The 20,237-nt window shown below is 43.3% G+C and overlaps 1 protein-coding gene across 8 annotated transcripts in view; it reads left to right on the forward strand.

Annotated features, from left to right (window-relative positions):
• Pde4d (phosphodiesterase 4D, cAMP specific) overlaps window positions 1–20,020 on the forward strand; it is a 1,301,793-nt gene extending 1,281,773 nt beyond the window's left edge. For all 8 annotated transcript variants that reach the window (NM_011056.3, XM_006517643.2, XM_006517644.3 and 5 more), the window contains 7 exons: window positions 728–826; window positions 2,018–2,182; window positions 3,313–3,412; window positions 12,291–12,445; window positions 13,465–13,587; window positions 14,260–14,442; window positions 14,982–20,020. In NM_011056.3, the coding sequence (NP_035186.1) occupies window positions 728–826; window positions 2,018–2,182; window positions 3,313–3,412; window positions 12,291–12,445; window positions 13,465–13,587; window positions 14,260–14,442; window positions 14,982–15,395 (1,239 nt within the window). In that variant the 3' untranslated portion in view covers window positions 15,396–20,020. The remainder of the gene's footprint in view (window positions 1–727; window positions 827–2,017; window positions 2,183–3,312; window positions 3,413–12,290; window positions 12,446–13,464; window positions 13,588–14,259; window positions 14,443–14,981) is intronic.
• The last annotated feature ends 217 nt before the right edge of the window (window positions 20,021–20,237 follow it).

Below are 20,237 nucleotides of genomic sequence, written 5' to 3' on the forward strand. Positions count from 1 at the left end.
GTGTGTGTGTGTGTGAGAGAGAGAGAGAGAGAGAGAGAGAGAGAGAGAGAGAGAGAGAGAGAGAGAGAGAAACACAAGTGTGATTAGGACATCAGATACCTTGTACCTGGAGTTATAACCTTGTACCTGGAGTTATAAGAAGTCCTGAGCCATCTAACATTGGGTGCTGGGAACTGAACACAGGTGGTCAGGAAAAGCAATAATTGTTCTTAACCACTGAGCCATCTCTCTAGTTCTTGATTTGAAGGTGGGAAAGTCATTTCATAAATCTATAAATCATTAAAGTTTAGTAATATGTAGTTTTAGACATGTGGCTTGGTTGATTTGTGTTTGTTGCTGTTTGGTGGCTTGTTTCTTTTAAGCATCTCCATTCGAGTTTTTGACCTTGGAGAGTTAGAAATTTATCATCTCTTCTGGATTTTACACTAGGTAGATTCTGTGACTAGATTTCATCTATTAAATTATTTGAGGTCAACACTGAAAGCCTATGAATGTAATTTGCCATCAGATTCATGAGTTTAAGCAATGCTATGTTTCAGAATGTTGACTTGAGCTTGCCTTGTGTTTGACTGTTCACATGCCATTTCCTTTACATTTAAAATGAGCCATTCTTGCTTTATCTTATGTCAGCAGTGTTTTTCATAAAAGTTGGTTATTTTTAAATGCTTCAACTTATTGTCACTTGTTGTTCAACTTCGTGTTCTCCGGGTGCTTTCCTTTGACCTAGGAACTAGAAGATGTGAACAAGTGGGGCCTCCACGTTTTCCGAATAGCAGAGCTGTCTGGTAACCGGCCTCTGACTGTTATCATGCACACCATTTTTCAGGTAACTGGCCTCTCTCTCCCTGTTACCATGCACACCGGTTTTCTGGTGATGTCCTCCAGTTGCTTCTAAGCAGGGACTGTGTTGGTCATTTTCTGCTGCTGTGACATGAGCCACTCTTTTGAGAAGGGATTCATTTCAGCTCACAGTTTCGGGGGCCTGGGCAGCTTCCCCATTGCCTTTAAGTTGTGATGAGATAAACCCTGAGAGAGTAGAAGTGGCTCAGCTGAAATGAACCAATCGAGGGAGAGAGCAAGGGGGAGGGGACGTTACCCTGGGGCAGGACAGAATCTTCAAGGCCTGCTCCTTTCAACTCTGCCTTCTTCATGGTAGCCTATCTAGCCGTGAACTCACTAATAAGGTTAATGTACCCATCCCATGGTCACACAGCCACCTATTAACTGTACCACCTCCACAGTGAGGTACCGGGGCAGGTTTTACCCCAACTGCCCAGCCCTTGCACTGGGCACTGTACCATCCCCTTTGACTTATTTGGATGCCTTTCTTTTACTGCTCCTTTATAAAGAACGTAATAATAAATATGGAGTAAGCATAAAACACTAATGGTAGCATATTTTCTATTTAAGAAATATGGGGGAACGGAAACAATGTATTAACAATAGTTATAAATTCATCTCTACAATGCCAAACTCTTCACTTTCTCAACAAACGAACCTGATTAACCAGGATATAATTCCTTGAGTATCTTTTTTAGTATTCAGCCATCTTTCCTATACCCGTTTCTTGCCCCTGTACCACGTCAGGGTAGGGCTCCCTGAGAAGCTGGGGCTGGGGCCAGGGCTCGGGCGGGGGGGAGGGGGGCGGGGCTGGGGCCGGTATCTGGAGACTAGATGAGGAACTCCAGCCTTCAAACAAACTTGGGTTCATCAGTGTGACTGAGGGGCCCAGTCAGCAGCTGCACTGAAGCTGCCTGCCCAAGCTGAGGACTGGCACCCCACTCCTCACACGGAACCTCTCAGCTACAATACAGTTGTTCTCAGAAGGCCAGCCCAGCTTCGGGTTGTTGCCAGAGTTCCTGCCCTTCCTGGATACATCCATTTCCCTCAGTGGATATAAGGAAACATTGTCTCATTTTGGGGGTTGATTTGTAGGTAACTCAAGTATATGATTCTCTTTTAACCCACCCTGGGGAATGAGTTTTACGAAATGTTAAGAGGATTTCTTTCCTTACAGGAACGAGATTTGTTAAAAACGTTTAAAATCCCAGTAGACACTTTGATTACGTATCTTATGACTCTGGAAGACCATTACCATGCTGACGTGGCCTATCACAACAACATCCATGCTGCAGACGTCGTCCAGTCCACTCACGTGCTGCTCTCTACACCCGCTTTGGAGGTCAGGCTCTTGTCTGATGTGTCACTCGATTGCCCCTTGTACTTGGATGTTGGAGGGTTCACAGGACAGACAGCAACTAACTTCAGTGGGGATACCTCGACTTACTTACAAGGAGGAGAAAGTTATTGTTGATAAACAACAGATCCTTTGATGAGTTTTATCAGTGAGAGCTGCTACGAGATTTGGGGATTTATCTGTTTATGATGTCACTTCTCTGAAATGATCCAGTGGGCATAGCACACACACACATCTCACATACTGACTTCCGGCTAGGTTGTTTTCTAGAACTTTAGTTGGACAGCTGTAGTTCAAAGGTCGATTATTTTCTAAAATATAAGCAACATGTTAATACTTTCCAAGAATTTATTTGAAGGAAATGCCCTTTTGAATTTTCCAATCCTAAGAAATTGTTCCACCGAGTGTTTAATAAAGGGGTTTGATTTCCATAATCATTTTGGGGAAAGATTCTGAGTTGTTGTATAGTTTAAACTCTCCATTGTAAAATTGTGCTTGTAGCTCATTATTTGGCAGACCCCTCAGCCATCATTCTGAGGTGAGAACAATTTCTGTCCTGATCTCCTCCACCTCTACATCCAGGGACATTTGGGGGATATCTGGAGACATTTTTGGTTGTACATGCTCCCAGCATGTTGTGAGTTAAGGCAAAGAATTTGCTAAACAGCCCAGTAGTGTGCATGATGTGCTCAACACAGCCTTGTCGGCACCGAGGCTAAGAGCTAGTGACTTAGATGACAGGAAGATGAGAGAGCAAGGAATCCCTCCAGCATTATTGAGGGGTCAGATGTTCTCACAGTCGGTCATTAAGCAAGTTGCCCATCAGCCTGTATATCCTTGCAGCATCATTTCAGACACACGAGTATTTTTTGAGAATATAACATGAGTTTTGCCATGATGTATAATAAAGTCAGATGAAATGCTTTGCTTTCAAATCACATTTAAGAAACGCATCCCCAAGCCCCTATTTGATGAAGCATATTAAGGTTCTGCCAGACTTTACCCTGTTCCTTCTGACCCCTGGGCTTGGTGGTTATTGCATTGGTTTATATAGCACTTTGCTCAGGCAGCTCTGGAATAACATAGTAATACTACCTGCACTCTTGGCTTCCCAGGCTGTGTTCACAGACTTGGAGATTCTCGCGGCCATTTTTGCCAGTGCAATACATGATGTGGACCATCCTGGGGTGTCAAATCAATTTCTGATCAATACAAGTAAGTGAAGCCTGGGTGTGTTTTGGTTTGTTTGTTTGTTTGTTTGTTGTTACATTAAAAAAAATAACTGGGTGGTTTTTATAAGTCCATGTTTTTCCAGTATCATAACGTGCTTTTGACATACATAAATATGTTTTGGCAATAGTATGACACCAATGTAATTCGTCTCTGCAAATGATCACGGCCTTCCGAGAGGAGGGCAGTTGGTGTGCAAAAATCATCAGGGTGCTGTAGCACCTCTCTAAAAATCGTCTCTTACTGTGTTTCTGCGAAAGGCAATCACGGGGGGTTGCATGTACAGTGGTGTAGGCCTCCTGTAGGAACCAGTACTAAGGCTCTTCACCCTGTGGATCGTCCCTGGTCCCAGACATCAGAGCTCTCCTTCCTCCTTCCATCGCAACTCGGCCCCCAATCAGTTCCTTTTGTAGATCGCCAATGAAAGTAGCAGGACCATAGTTTCTAGGCTCATCTTTAACAACTCAGTTTCCTTATCCCCCAGTGACCTCTCAGTGCCTAAGAAGATACCACTGTGTCTAGGATTGTAAGGGATGGTAGAGATCTGGTTGTATCGCTGATCCACCGCAAGCTAAGAGTGTGGAGGAGACTCGTCTCTTCCTCTGGAGAAAGGTTTAGCATGAGATAAACGCTACTTGGTACTTGATGCGGCTAGGTAAATGACTTAGAAGTACCATGACATAATCCTTTCCTGTCGTGCTGTGGTAGATTGATATTATAAGTTTCCCTTTAGGGAAGAGACATGTCAACTTGTGACTGTTTGCCACATTAAGAAAGTACCTTTCTTCTGCTTCGGTCTGTGGGTTACATTTTGCCCTTGTGCTGTAGTAATCTGGCTATCCTACTTATATCACAACTTATATTCAATCATTACTGTAGCAAGAGTTAAAGAGAGAAGGCCAATGTGACGACTGTGTCTCAAGAGGCTTCTTTCAGGTCTGTGAGATTGTTTAGAGACACTCATTTCTTTCAATAGCCTCTGTAGAAACAACAAAATCTGTTGGTGATCCACAAATGGCGCAAAGAGGGGGTCAGAGGACTCAAGCGCCTCCTGCGCCTTGGGGTTGGTAGAGCACATTTCAGATATTAATGGTAGGAAGGGCCTTACTAATCAGACAGAATCACATTTCATGTGCCCACTGCTGTATGAGAACCTGTAACAGGGCACATCAAAAACACCTGCATAAAACTATTACCACGCTGGAATCTCTGCCTGGGCTTGCACTGGGCTGGGTGTTCAGGATAGACGGAGCACTTTCTCCAAACGGCTGGCAGGTCACATGGTGCAGTGTTACACTTGAACTTTCCGTAAGTCTGGCCTATTCAGTAGTCTGAGGCCTGTGCATGTCTTGGTATGTCCTTAATGATATAGATGTCAACAGAATGTCTTGTTTAGATTTAATTTTTGACATTTAAGAGAGTCCTATTTTTCTTTAAGTTATAACATCAAACACTGGAGGGGTATTTCCTTTGCATTCGATCATATATGCTAGTGTATGTTACTTATAATGGCATCAGAGTGAAGAACAGCAAACACACTTAACTAACTCATAGTAGATTCATAATAGCATCACCGTCTTTAAGTATTCTACTATAGATTTTAGGATAACGTGGACAAGTTCTCTTCTTTCTGTGAACCCCCCAAACACAGCTGGGCCTTGGCTGGCACCTGTGGGACTCTGGTGGGCAACAGAGCATCTGTGGAGTTTGCTATCTCAGCTAGCACACACACACACACACACACACACACACACACACACACACACACCATCCCTTTAAAGATTGAAAGACAACCAGAAAATGGAGAGATTTGGGGAATGCTTATAAATTTAGAGAAGTGGTCAAAGGTGTCTATTTCGTTTCATTTTTCTGGTGACACACCTAGGCAGAAACCTGTTTTTAGCACTGTAATGGTGGGTGAGACTACAGCTACACAGGGAAGACCTTAGTTAGCTCAAGGATCAGCTCTTGTTGTCCATTCAGATGATAGAGTGGAGTGAGGAAGTGTCATTCCTCAGCCAGTGAGGTACACAGATGTCCCAGGGCTGACCAGAATCACTGCCTTAGCTTTGAGAGATCACTGGCGCCTGCAGTCTCCCCTGCCCCCCCCCCCCACACCTGCCTTTTCCTTCTTCCTCTTCAGTAGTGCAAATGGTTTATATTCATAGCATGTAACAATTGAATCCCTGGAGACTTTAAACATAACAAATCTAAGACTTTTATGAAATAATTTGTCAAACTTACGTGTCTATTTTCGTTTGTAGTAACCCTTCAGAGAGAGACTTGAGTTTGAATTTTCTTTGGCTTTCACAGATGGATTCGGTGCTAATGAGTCAGATTTCCACACTCTCAAGCCCTTGACTCAAGGCTGGTCCTTCCAACTTCCAAAGCCAAAGGTTGAACCTGGCTTTCATAACAAAAGAATCTTGAGTTTTGATCATCATTTCAAACCGCTAGAGAGATGGCTACCTCTCTTGAAGAGGCATAGTGAGCTTTAAAGACATGTCCCAGGGCACGCTGTCCACAAGATTTCCAGTGCATTCATGCTCCTGCCTCTTAGCTGTGATCTCATTCTTCAGTGATTTCTTAGTTTGGGGGGACTGAATGGTTTCATACCGTGGTGTTTTTCGCTACTGAAAGCACCCATAGGTTCCCAAAGCAGGGTGGTTCTTTCTACCTGGCGGAGCTGATGATGTTTGCTTCATCACTGTTATGAGACTGTTTGAGACTCAGTGTACAATGAGAAGTTTAGTTTTAACGAAGGCCTTGGTAACAGAGAGGTCTGCAAACACCAGTCTTGGAGAAATTGAAATCCCAGGTAGAGAAGTTGCCTTGGCCGTTTTAAAGACAACACTGATAAATCAACCCGTAGAGTATAAATAGCTTCATAAAGGTTTGACTGCAGCATACTAAAAGGCATTTATCATGAAAAGATCACTTGATTTTTCCCGTTTTATTTTCTGAAAAAGTGAAACCGTGTGAAAGGTATGAACATGTATGGTGTTATATTTCGCTTGGAAAGAAAGTGTTTTGTTTACAGTAAAGATGGCCAAGTTTAGGGAGAAGGATTTAGTCGCTCTCGTCTTGTATTCAAAGCTTCTATCTCTGGGTTTCCAAGAGTGGAGAGGCAGTACATCACAGTAAGTTGAGGTGGGATCTAGCTACCAGCACACTCACTTTACAGAAATTATCAGTCTCTCATATCACTTGGACATATATTTTCCATAGCTATACTAGTGGGTTATATAATAGACACCTTTCTTCTTTGTTTAAACCTTTGAAATAAGGACACGTTTATTTTTTAACTAATGTGACTATGTAGAGAACAAGGGCAAAATATTGGCTTGCAATAGCTTGTGTTATGTTGGCAGAAACAAGTGCGTATGTGGCTGGAGATGTTACTCCAGACAGTGGAAGAAATCGGAAAGTATCAGGGTACATAATGTGAGTGGAGAGATGGGAAGAAGGGCAGTTTAGGAACGTTTTGTTTAGAAGTCTTTTTCTTTAATTGTATAAAACATTGACAATTGAACTTTCACGGGTGACATTTTCATACATGTGTGTAAAATATTTTGATGTTATATTATGATGTTATCATACATGTACATAATACACCTTAATATAACCCCAGCAACACAATCCCTTGCCTGTCCTTCGTAGTCCTGGTTCTTTCAGAAGTCCTCACACAGATGAGTATTTATGCCTCCAGTGACTTAGTGACATGGCAGAACATGTCATTTTCAACCCCTTCACGTATAGTTCATAATCATCCATTATAATAAAGATATGTGTGTCAGTGTGTGTGTGTCAGTGTGTGTGTGTGTGTATGTATGTAAGTTAACTCTTTTCCATATTTGCCTAGAGAAGTCTGATGAATTTAAAATTTGACCCATGCTCCTCTTAATATAGACTACATCTTTCATCACATTAATTTTTAAAAATACATCCATCCAGTTGATCTCAGGGCTGGATGGTGTATGCTAGCTTGGTGGCCACGCCTTTAATCCCAGTGCATAACCTCTGTGAGTTCAGTGCCAGCCAGGGCTACACAGTGGGCTCTTGTGGATGATGATCATAATAATATGTTCATTGAAAAGGGAAAAAGACACAGTGTGAGAAACCATGAAGGGAATTCCTGCCTGTGATGAGTTTTACTGATCTTTCAAACTTCTCTCTAGGCACATGTATAAGCATAGAACTTTGGACATAAAACTCATAATACAGGTGATTGCCTGTACTCTATTGTCTTCTCAGAGACCTAGTCTAGACCTGTTTCCTGAAAGAAAATAAATCAACTTAAGTCCTGCTAGTAGACACTAAGTTACCCATTTTCTTCTGTGTACATCACTTTGAATATGTATAATCTTAGACTAAAACTTATTTTACATTTGTATACATATTATTTTATTTAATCCAACAGAAAGCTTAAACTTTAATAATTTTAAGTTCATCATTAGAATTTTTTTCTAAAGCTCTTTTTTTTTTTTAGGGCATCACATTTCTTAATTTTTGTTGCATAAGTTGGTAATTAGTACTGTAAGATAGAGTTCATTCAAGTCTACCTATACTGCCGTACAGTCAACAAGAAATCCTTAGGTGCTTAGTACTTGCCCTGAGTGGGGGAAGACAATGTTGGCAAAGCAAACGAAAGCGTGTCTTTGCCGTCTGCAAGCTCACAGTCTTAGTTGTGATGGCTGATTTCTAGGGATGCCTAGAGAGCTGGAGCATCTTAATTTCAAGTGAGGCTGACAGAACCTTTCAGCAAGAAGTTAGCATTAGAATTAGCAGACCAAGTCTAGATCCCTCTGACCGATATGCATGGGCACCGGCACCCATCAAATGGGGGCCCAACATAGTAGATGAGGTGAAGGGAGACAAATGGCGTTCTAGTCTGATCTAGGACACCCACTATCCACTGCTTGTTTGCAGAGCCCTAGACTTCACTCCCTCCCACCTCATTCCCTCATGGTCTTCGGACAAGGACTAGCTCACCACTGACTTTCTTGGCTCTCCAGCTTATACACTGCAGATGCAGGCTTTCTATAAGCAAACACCTAAAGCAATTCCCACAATAAAGATATAGGAATGCTTATATCTGTAAGCATCTGTATCAGTCCTTCTGGTTGTGTGTCACTGTAGAAGCATGACTCACAGAGAACTGGGTTCCGATGGTGGTTTACAGAGAGAAGAATTTTCAGGATGAGTTTTCAGAATTGCATTTGGGGTTTTCGGTGTTGTCCAATCTCCTTGATTTGAGGACATTGTGGATTCTGTTTCTTGTAGTAAACACTGGTCATCTGCGTTATGAAATATTTATAGAAATACCCAAGATAGGCCTTGGTACTTCTTATCAACCCCTTATAGGGTGCAAGAAGCTGAATGACTCTACCATTTCAGCACCTCTTAGGGGATGCAGGAATGTGGCGACATTGCTTGGTTACTCCCAGTGTTACTGGACCCAGTATTGGTTGAAAAGGATGAGCTTGGGGATGGGAATTCCCAGATCAGACACACATAAACAGCTTGTGCTTCTGAGTGTGTCAAGACCAGGGCCTTCTTGGCTGCACTAGCAGGGACAGATTGCTGAAAGCCAAAGTCCGGACCTCCCATTGGGAACTTGGTGAAATTTGTAAAGACCCATTGGGGTAGGGCATATTGGGCTATCCCTTCTATGTGAAAGAAAAGTAATTACTTATAACGTGTCCTACAACCAAGACACACACACACACACACACACACACACAAGCAAGCTCCTTGGGCCTGGCTAGGTTTGGAAGCAGCAGTCTCCTTTGGGAAGCTGTCACACCCTGACTCATTACTGACTGCCATGAAAGGCTGTTCCTGGTTTTTGCTTTGTTTTGTTCTTTTTGTCTTTCACTCATGACCAAGAATAAAAGAAGTCCCTTGCTGTGTCTAGGCCGCTATGCAGGCACCTCATGACTGTGCTGGTCTAGAGAAGCTCAGGCGGGCCTATAGCTCATGGGGTTGTTTGGAGCTCTGTTCAGGGCCCCATTGGTGATTCGTGACACAGCGCTTTAGGATTTCAGAGCAAGGCCCCGCTATCATCAAAGTTAAAATCTAGAAGATTACAAACAGCTTAGCAATAAAACTGAAGCAGCAATAAAAACATCTCCCCATAAAGAAAAATCCAGGGCTAGGTGGAGTCACTGTTAGCTCTTCAAAAAAGTATAATAAAAGCATAACGTGAAGAGTCTAGAGACAGGTTGCCTGTGACTATTGGCCCAGGAGTATACCAGCTGTATGATACTGACAACGCTCCCTTTCCTAAGGCTCATTTTCTTTACGAATGTGCACTACATTCAGATCTTCCTAGGAGAGGTGCGAGCTTTGAAGAAGACACACCATACCAACCACTTACAACGGAAGGAGCTGAGTCCTCTCAGGATCTTCTCTTCTTGATACTCTTAAGTTACAAAGGAAGAGAAGAAGCTAACATAAATCAGATGGACAGCAATAATCTTTAGTTTTGTTTAGGGACCCACATTTCTAAGTAGGTTGGGACGTTCAAAGAGGGAGATGATGTTCGGGCATAAGGTAGGCTGGGCACGTGTAACAGTGGTCCAGAGTGGCCCTTAGAGGAGAAACAGTCAACTGTGTCTTCAGCAATGAAGAAACACTTCCTGGAACCGGTGGCTTCTACAGGAAAGTGCCTGGTCAGTAGGTCTCTCCGCCCGCCCCCTACCTTCCTGTTTGTACACTGGACAGGAGTGTGAATTTCCAGGACTCGACTCACAAGTCCTGGGTTGGCATCTTTAGTGAGGTGCCACAGACTTCCCTTTTGCTTTGTGTGTGACTGTGCACTTTCGGTGACAAGCATAGAAAGTTAAGTGATGTCTTTGAGGTTCCGTTTCTTAAGTGCTAGGGGTGTGTTGTTGTTGTGTTTCATTTAAAACTAAGCTTTTACCACCTGGTCCCAGTGGTCCTGCAACGGCATCAGAGTGGAGCAGCTGACCACCTCCCTCCATAGCTCCTAAGGAATCATTTCTTTACCTAAGGCAAGCTTAGCCAGTTCCTTTAGACTTTGCATCACAGTCATCCTTAGGTGGGATGGAGTGTACCCTCTATAGAACAGATGACCTTCCTGGACGGAGCAGCAGCACCTCAGCTTGTCCCGCCTCTCTCTTCAAGGGGAATATAAACCTACTGATATTTCTGTAAGGCCAGGGGAATCCTTATATCAATGCCCCTCGTCTACATATATGTGGATTCCCCTAAAAGGACCCTGGTAGGCTACGTCACGTTATTCTCTGAGTTAGACAGTACCATGCCTTCCTTCCCGCATTAGCTCCTTAAGTACGACTCAGCTGTGTCTGGACAGTGTCTTGTGCTCGGATTCTGTGTCGTTTTCTATTTCAAATGTCTACTTGCTTACCCATAGGCTTTCGTAGACTAGCTAGACTTGGTCGGACATTCCTTTTAAACAGTATTGATTTTTTTTTCTAGACACATAAGACTGGACAATATGCATGCACATGTTCTCCTGAAACTACACTGTCTTGTTTCTGAGCAGAGAGCAGCAGATTAGCTGTGTCCTTTCTTATGTGTATAGTTCTCATAAGATCATAGAGTTCCTTGAGGAGCCTCGTCACAAGCCTCCCCCATCCTCTCTTCTTCAAAGCAATCGATAAGTAGTACCAGGCACTTGTATTTTAAAAGAAGCCTCTGAATGAATGAATATATATATATATATATATATATATATATATATATATATATATATATATTAGAGCATTAATGAAAATAAAGATCAAATACCCATGCGTTCCATCTTTATGGTGACTTAAGGAAACAAAATAAAGTGTCCTAAAATTTTTCTTTTAAAGGTGGGTATGGAGAGCTGGCTCAGGGGTTGAAAGCCCTTGCTGCTCTTGCAGAGAATGCTATGGGTTTGGTTTCCAGCACCAACATGGCAGCTCACAATCATCTGTAACTCTGGTTTCGGGGGGGGGGGGTTGTGATGCACTTCTCTGCCCTGCACATATACCAGTCACTCACGAGGTACATGCGCATATATGTAGGCAAAACACTTACACACATAATACAAAATTAGCCTTTGGGGAGGACCCTCCTGTGTCTATTGGGGGGAACCCTCCTGTGTCTAGGCTGTTTTCAGGACTAGGGAGAGGCAGAATGTCTTTTTGTTATTAATACAGAGGCTCAAAGTAACATGGGAAGTGCAGAATCTCTACCTTGGGCCTGTAGGCAGGTGGACACGGTCTGTGAAGCCATGAGCAGCCAGGCAAGAAGGGCAGTCCATAAGCATAGAGCATTGCCAGAAGTCTCAGAAGGCAACAGTGAGGGCAAAACGGGGTGTTAATAAGAAGGGTGGGCACATTGAACAAACTGAATACTGTCCTGGCACTCTCTCTGAGTAAGAACAACCTTGCACCCATGATCCATATATTGCATCAGGGCCAGTGTTCCACAGTTATCTGGAAATGGCACCTCACGTCCAGGACACATGGCAGATGTGAGGACTAATCCCACAGTCTTCTTACCTGATAGATCCTGAAGAGATAATGTGGTCCACTTCTTTCACTTCAGGGAACTGACCAGAACTCACACACATATCAATCAAACTGTAACCCTCTCGTAAGGCTCCAGAGTTCTTTTGACTCTTAGATGATTTGACACATTTGCCCTTGGGTGATAGAGAAGTTCAGGGGCAACTGTGCCCTAAATGGAAAGCATCCTAGAACTTGGGGGTTTGTTTTCATTCATGTATGTTGACCCAGATCAGCTCCTAACCCGTTATCCTCCTGTCTCAGTCTCTGGAGTGCTGGCAGTGAGGCAAGACATTAAGCCAACAGCTTTGGTGACCTGCTGCTGCTCTTCTTTCCAGACTCGGAACTCGCTCTGATGTACAACGACTCCTCGGTCCTAGAGAACCATCACTTGGCGGTGGGCTTTAAGTTGCTCCAGGAAGAAAACTGTGACATTTTCCAGAATCTGACCAAAAAGCAAAGACAATCTTTAAGGAAAATGGTCATTGACATTGTGAGTAACTAAAAAAAAAAAAAAGAGTTTCAAGTTCTTAGAGATGACCTCAGGTTCGACCCGTAGGAACGGCCTCTGCTGTCTCCAGCAGGCTCCTTTTGTAATGGAGTCTGTTCGTAGCAGTTGGGATTTAAGGCAAAGGGCCTCATTAGTCAGGCTGGCTCCTGAGGCCCTCTCAGCCAGGAGCAAGACAGAAGGACGACTCAGCTGAAGCAGAGTATCCTCTGCAATTCCAGTGGAGCCTTTCCCTCCTTCCCCACCCACTTAAAATTACCTTCAACTTGACTCTCCTCTCCCTGTACATTATTCAGAGTAGTGTGACAATGGGAAAAAAAATCTGTGGCTATTACAAAATTATACTTAATTGAAAAAATTACATTCAGTTATTCAATTTCTGTTTGGGGTATGTATGTGTGCGCACACATTCCCTAGTGTACCTATGGACTCAGAGGATGGGTTGTGGGTGGTCCGTTCTCTCCTTTTACCAACTGGGCTCTAAGGGTCAAATTCAGGTCATCGGGCTTGGTGACTAGCACCTTTATAATACCCAGCTGTCTTGTCAGCCCCCAAAGTACATTTCCAAGTTGTGTTGGACACAGGGAAGCATTGTTTGTCCTTGGTCAGCAACAAAACAAAACTAACTGGAACACCGTGCATCCTAAGCGCTGTGTGAGGAGCCTTGAATCAATGTGTTACAGGTCAGCAAAGGCTCAGTAGTTCAGAACAAGCGCAGACAATCATGGTGGTTTTTACCTTGAGAGTGTCAGGCAGACATCTAATGAATGTTTCTGCCTTGTGCATGTTTTTCTGGCCTCCCAGAAAACGTGGCATCAGTGAGGAAGAGAGACCCCCCACACACACACACAAGAAGAAGTCATCTCCATTGTTACTTCATACCTCATCATCTTACTTTATCATAGTGATTCTCCATTCCGCCTGAAACTCAAAATAATGTCTGTCCGTTTGCAAATCCGCCTTCCTTCTGGCTTTAGTTCATAGAACCATCTTTGCCCTGTCAGGTCCTGGCGACAGACATGTCGAAGCACATGAACCTGCTGGCTGATCTGAAAACCATGGTTGAAACCAAGAAGGTGACAAGCTCCGGCGTCCTCCTCCTGGATAACTACTCCGACAGGATCCAGGTAAGCCAGTGGCTGAGTTTGCTCTTTATGCACACAGCAGTGTCTGAAGAAGACAAGAGCCAGGGCTTCTTCATCTCACCTCATGCATTCAGAAGCTACACTCGGGAGCTTTATCTTACTCTTCTTTGTCTTTAATTGAAAAGAAAATAGTGCTCACACAATAGTTTCTGATGGTAGCTTCTCCCCGCCCCCAACCTCCACTCAGAGCCTTCCCACCACCCTACCCACCCAACTCCATCTCCTTTTTTTCTTTGTTTAGAAAGCAAGCAAACAAAAACCACACAATCAGAAAACACAATATACATGCAAAAGACCAGTAAGAAAAAAAAATTCTAGTCCTTTGCAGCTAAACCGGTAAAATCATATTGGCCTGTTCATTCGCACATACAATAGCAACTAAAACAAAAACTCGACATCCAAAACCTGACCATTTGAGCAGCTAGGAACTTAATCTTTGGTGCACACAAACAAACAGTGCCTCTCAAGACAGTTAAATGCAGAAGTGGCATAATTCAGAACTATTAATACAGGTGTGAAGCGCAGAGGCACAGCATGGTTGAAATACATCTGACACTACGTGTATTTTTAAGTGTCACAGTCATCTGATGTGAATTCCTAGTTTCAAACCAGAAAGAGCAGCTGCCGAATAAGAAATGCCTCCATCCACCCCAGGTCCTTCAGAATATGGTGCACTGTGCAGACCTGAGCAACCCCACAAAGCCACTCCAGCTGTACCGCCAGTGGACGGACCGGATAATGGAGGAGTTCTTCCGCCAGGGGGACCGAGAGCGGGAGCGTGGCATGGAGATAAGTCCCATGTGTGACAAGCACAACGCCTCTGTGGAAAAATCACAGGTAATTCAGCAACACACAGAAGGGCGGAGCCACCGCTGAAGCACTTGGCTGCTCTGTCCTTCTACCTCACAGTATTGGTTGGTTTGTTTGTGTGTTTTTTAAATTACTTGGGATTTGACACGATAGACTTCATTTCTGTTGATGATTCAAAGAATTTTCTTACGATTTACAGTCACATAGCCATACGTATGGTACAAGAGTCTCTCACTGGGACTCTGTCCATCTAATGTACTCCATACATAGAATGATTGGCTTGTTTCAGTTATCTCTACAAATTGGCTATTCTCAAATAAGGTCCAGGACCTACACCTTCCTATGTAAATAACTAGTTTTCTTTATATTGTTAAGTATCCCTTGAGATAAGAGTTCTAACTTTGGCCAGCTAACAACCATACTTTCGTGATCTGTTGGCTCAAACTGACCAATTTACCAAACTCGGGTTAGTAATATTCTATGCAGGCTCCATGGGGGAACCGTGATTTGGTTGAGCTTCTCCAAGTTTCTTAGGCCCACTGGTTTTCTTCTTTTTTTATGACCAGGTGGGCTTCATAGACTATATCGTTCATCCACTCTGGGAGACGTGGGCAGACCTCGTACATCCCGATGCCCAGGACATCTTGGACACTTTGGAGGACAATCGTGAGTGGTACCAGAGCACAATCCCCCAGAGCCCCTCCCCTGCACCTGATGACCAAGAGGAGGGCCGGCAGGGACAGACTGAAAAATTCCAGTTTGAACTAACCTTGGAGGAAGACTGCGAGTCAGACACTGAAAAGGACAGTGGAAGTCAGGTGGAGGAAGACACTAGCTGCAGTGACTCTAAGACTCTGTGCACCCAAGACTCAGAGTCCACTGAAATTCCCCTTGACGAGCAGGTTGAGGAGGAAGCTGTAGCGGAAGAGGAAAGCCAGCCTGAAACTTGCGTCCCAGATGACTGCTGTCCTGATACGTAACAGCATAAAGGCTGTCCCACTCTTTCTGTTTTTTTGGTTTTTTGTTTTTTTTTTAAAGTAGAAAAATATTGTTTCCAAAGTGCATGTCACATGCCACAACCATGGTCACACCTCACTGTCATCTGCCAGGACGTTTGTTGAACAAAACTGACCTTGAACTACTCAGTCTGGCGCTCAGGAATATTGTAACCAGTTCTCTCACCCACCCCACCCCCCCATGTCATCGGAGAAGAGAGATGTCTTCACGTACAGGACGTGGACGTGACGTCAGCTTGGCAGAGCTGACAAAGCGGATAAAATTGACTCCAACTGTTTTCAAGGGAGCCTGTGGCCCATCCAGCTGCCCAGACGCTAAGATCGGATTGCAGGGTTCCTTTCTGGTTTGCTTGCAAACGTGTTAAGAAGAAAGAAGGCATTTGATGACGCGTGTGAACTCACAGAGGAAGCAATGAGAGCGTCATGAACAGGACACAGCTTGGATCTGTCCCCTGGAGGAGGATGAGCCACAGAAATTGCATACTTTTCTAATTTCAAGTCTTCCTGATAACATGACTGAACAGTGTGGTTCAGTGAGCCACACTCACCTCTCTCTACATTTTGTATGATATGTAAAACAGATTTTTTGTAGAGCTTACTTTTATTATTAAATGTATTGAGGTATTATATTTAAAAAACAAAACAAAACTCTGTTCAGAACTTCATCTACCACTGGTTTTTGTTTTTTTGTTTTGTTTTGTTTTTTTGGGTTTTTTTTTTTTTTTCTAAGAAGTAACTTGCAAGTTTTCAGTACAGATCAGTACTACACTGGAGAAATCTCATTTACGAATTTTACTCGCACCTTAGAGGTCATAGCAATGAACTGATTTGTAGTGATTCATTCTTTTATATACCGATGACTTCCATACTCTAAAACAGAGAAACAAATTTATGTTGCGGGAAAACCCCTTTTGTAAGTGTCCATTGGCTCCTCCTTTACTTCCACTCCTCCACCTGCCAGGGGAGTCTGCTCTCCCACATTGCTCCCCTCACTGTGTGCAAAGTGAGTATTTATTCTGTAATACGTTAATGTGCATTACGTCCAGTGTTGTCTTAAACCTCATAGGAGCTCAGTCGTCAGCCTCTGTTGTCTGAAGTAAATGGGAGATATATAAATACCCAGTAGCTAAAACAGTCAGGTCTTTTCCAGGCATTTTCCTACCCACTGCCTTCTGGTAATTTCCTCCCCCCCCCCCCCCCCCGCCCTGTCTCAGGAGACATGCATTCACAAATGCTGTCCTTGTAGTCACCCGAACATTTCACCATCATTTTATTGTTGCTCACAGCCAGTTACAGGAAGAAAAACATTTTCGCATCCTGTTGCTTGGTTTAATGCCTATGCCAGCCTCTGCACTTGTTCACTTGATGGGGGTCTTACCAAGTCTGTCACTACCATTCTGACCGAGGAAAAAGAAACAGGTTGTCAGGGTAGGGCTGAAGTTCAATTCTTCTACATGGTTCTGTCTTCTCTAGCTTTTTCCTCTGAGGTTGCAGAGGAAAAGCATGCTAAGTGTTATATAGGCAGGTCTTAAGACTGTCAGCTGTCTCTATCGACAAATACCAGGACAGCTGTTGTTTGAACTGCCCAGGGAAGCGAGACCTCCGTGAGGAGCAGCCCTGGGAAGTGGTTCTGAGTGTCGAAGCTGCTCTCTCCTAATGGACAGTCTGGTAACATGTGGACTTTGCTATTGATTCTTCTTGCTCCATCAGCTTGTCCCATAGGAAGGACTGCTGCAGACACACTAAAGGAGAGTGGATGATACCGCTGGCTCCAGGCGGATCGTTATGCGATGGGATCTAAACCAGTGGATTGTGTGAGTCTGCCTCAGTAGAACATTAAGAGAGGAATCCAGATTTCAGCTCCAGGAACTCTGTGAATTTATGGCTTAGTTCCCAGGGTTAACTTGCTGATACCAGTCAGCCTCGTGCAGCATGTGTCTAGCCTAGACCTTAGTTGTCTTCTTGGTGTAAGGTTTGGAGCCCATGCTAATTTTCCTTTATGGCACCCAAATGGGGACTAAAGGAGAGGGTGGTATATGACCAAATGGAAAAGGAAACGTTTAAGAAAAGTCCTAAGTCTGGAAAAAAAATATGAATAAAACTTCTCCAGGAAGTTGGAGGCTAGTGACTGAGAAAGTAAGTCATCAGCCAGGGAGATCACCCAGGCTGCGCACAAACCTTGTTTCAAGTTCTTGAATCCAAACGATGCTTAGAGCCTTTGGTACAGAAGTGTTTCTGATCTGTGGCATAGGGCGGGATAAAAATCAAATAAGTGATCATTGGCGGGCTAGCCACCTTTCCTTGTGAAGAGTGCATGGTGCACAGTCAGCCTTTGTGTGACCAGAGATTTCACAAAACCTGGGGCACCTGTTTCTCTTTTCATTTCACGGATCCCTGAAGGAGGTCTAGAAGAAAAGGCGATGAGTCTAGAGTTTATCCCCCTTTCGAAATCATTCTCGCTTTCCTTCCTCCCTACGTGTGGCATTTCCCCCACCCCCCCACCCCCTACAGGGTGCCTGTAGTCTTCATAATAGAGTAAGTAAGTAAGTAAGTAAATAAGCAATATGTCATAAACAGATCCATACTGCAGGTGTTTACAGCTACAGTAGTGGAGCATTTGTTGTGTAGTGTGTTGGTTTTGAATGGCATTGTGCTGTCGAGGTATCCACTGATGGACAATCAAGCTGTAGAGGACACACAATAGCCAAGAGTTAGGGACTAGTACACCAGACCTACTCAGCCATCTGCTTACCACCCCAACTCCTTGACCATGCCCCGCCCCGGCTCACTCTTGTCAAAGTGTGCTTCACGCATTAACAAGAACATCTTTATACAAGTGGCTTCACATCCCCTAAAACGCCATAAGAAAAAAAAATGCAATATCTGGGTACTGTATGGGGGGAAAGAAGTCTAAGATTTGCATAAAACCAGTACATTTCAGCTTGCAAGTTACGGAACGTGATAACGCTGTTTCCATTACGTTTTCATCCACATCAGTAAGTCGCAGTAACACAGTGGAGATAGAACAAACCACAGATAAGGAGAGAAAAAAAAAACTTGAATGAAACAGATTTTACAGAAAGCTTTATGATAATTTTTAATGCATTATTTATTTTTTTGTGCCATGCATTTTTTTCCTCACCAAATGACCTTACCTGTAATACAGTCTTGTTTGTCTGTTTACAACCGTGTATTTATTGCAATGTACATACTGTAATGTTAATTGTAAATTATCGGTTCTTATTAAAACATCATCCCGCGCTGGGATGGTGTTGACATATTTGGAAACTCTTGGTGAGAGAATGAATGGTGTGTATACATGCTCCTTGTACATTTTTCTGTTTCTTCTGTAATATAGTCTCGTCATCATAGAGCTCGTTTATGGAAAAATTCAAGAAAAATATAAAATACATAAAGATATATAAATTTAAATAACATAGCTGCAGGTCTTTGGTCCCAGGGCTGTGCCTTAACTATAACCAATACTTTCTTCTGTTTTGCTGCAATTCAAAGTTAGGTGGTAGTGAGGCTCGGGCTGGGCGTTTTGGAGCCGTGCTCCTCATTGATTGGATTGCAAAACTATAGATCACGGCTGGAGAACCTTCTGACCCTTGTGAGACAAAACCTCTGACATACATGTTGCCACGGAGCACAATGGCACTGGTGGTGCGTATTTACCAGCTGAGTGCCGGGAGCTACTACACCTGGATACACAGGATTGGTTTTCTTCTTCCCAAACCACACACCAAGAAAACATTCTTCTCTAGGGACTGGAGAATGGCCTTCTGGCTTCTGGTCCTCACAGGAAGATGAATTTGATTTGAAATGGGAGCCATAGTTCACTGATCTCGTCAGTCCTGTGTTCACCGGCTTCCTGCCATGCCAAGACATTACACTATTTTAAATACTCTCCTCGTCTCCAAGACTAACCAAATTTAGAAATATGTATGATACATAGTCCATATGTGTCATACATATGCATACAGACACGTGCACAGATATGTACACGTCAGTCACCTGCGTAAACACAGTTATATGATGATGCCAATTCATGTAAAATAAAGAATCCATGTCTCTCGAAAATTGTTTTTGTGTGTCCACGTGGAATTGTTAAGCATAGCCTTGTACAGTGGCCAGTCCTGAAAGCCACAAGAGCTTCCTTGTGGAAAAGGTGGCCACCTCCCACCATAGCCCAGCCCTTAGAATATGTGACGTAGAAAAAAGAAATTCTTTTTTTTCTAGGGGAAAAAAAAAGAGCCTCTTATTATTTCATTTTATTTTTTGACACAAACTGTAGATTTTAGCAGCCCTGGCCCAAAGGAATTTGATTACTTTTGTTTTAAACAGTACAAATGGGACACTATACTGAGAAAATACATCCTTTGCTGATTTCAGTTTTTTTATCCCTTTATTTCTTTGGGTATGTTTTCAGAGTGGTGAACTGTGTGCGAGCATCACAGACGATGGATCTGTCAGTGGTTTCTTAGCCTCTCTTACAGCCCATGGGGATAGCACTGTACATCAATACCTTCATATCAAATTTTTATATGCCATGAAAATAAAAGCATGGGTTGATTCTGCCTACTTAACGATTTTGTCTCTTACAAATAGTGTGACTTTAGTCAGCACACATTTCTGACAGGAATGGCCTTTTCCGAAATGACAGGTTGGTGATCTCATGTCAGCACTGATATTTATAACCTGTGAGACCCTAGGACGTCAGTCCTTCCATACAAAACCCCCTCAATTCACTTGTGGGACATACTAAGTACAATACACAGCTTTCTAAGTAGGTCCAAGAAGGGG

This window comes from Mus musculus, chromosome 13, assembly GCF_000001635.26.
Source record: "Mus musculus strain C57BL/6J chromosome 13, GRCm38.p6 C57BL/6J".
Lineage (NCBI taxonomy): Eukaryota > Metazoa > Chordata > Mammalia > Rodentia > Muridae > Mus > Mus musculus.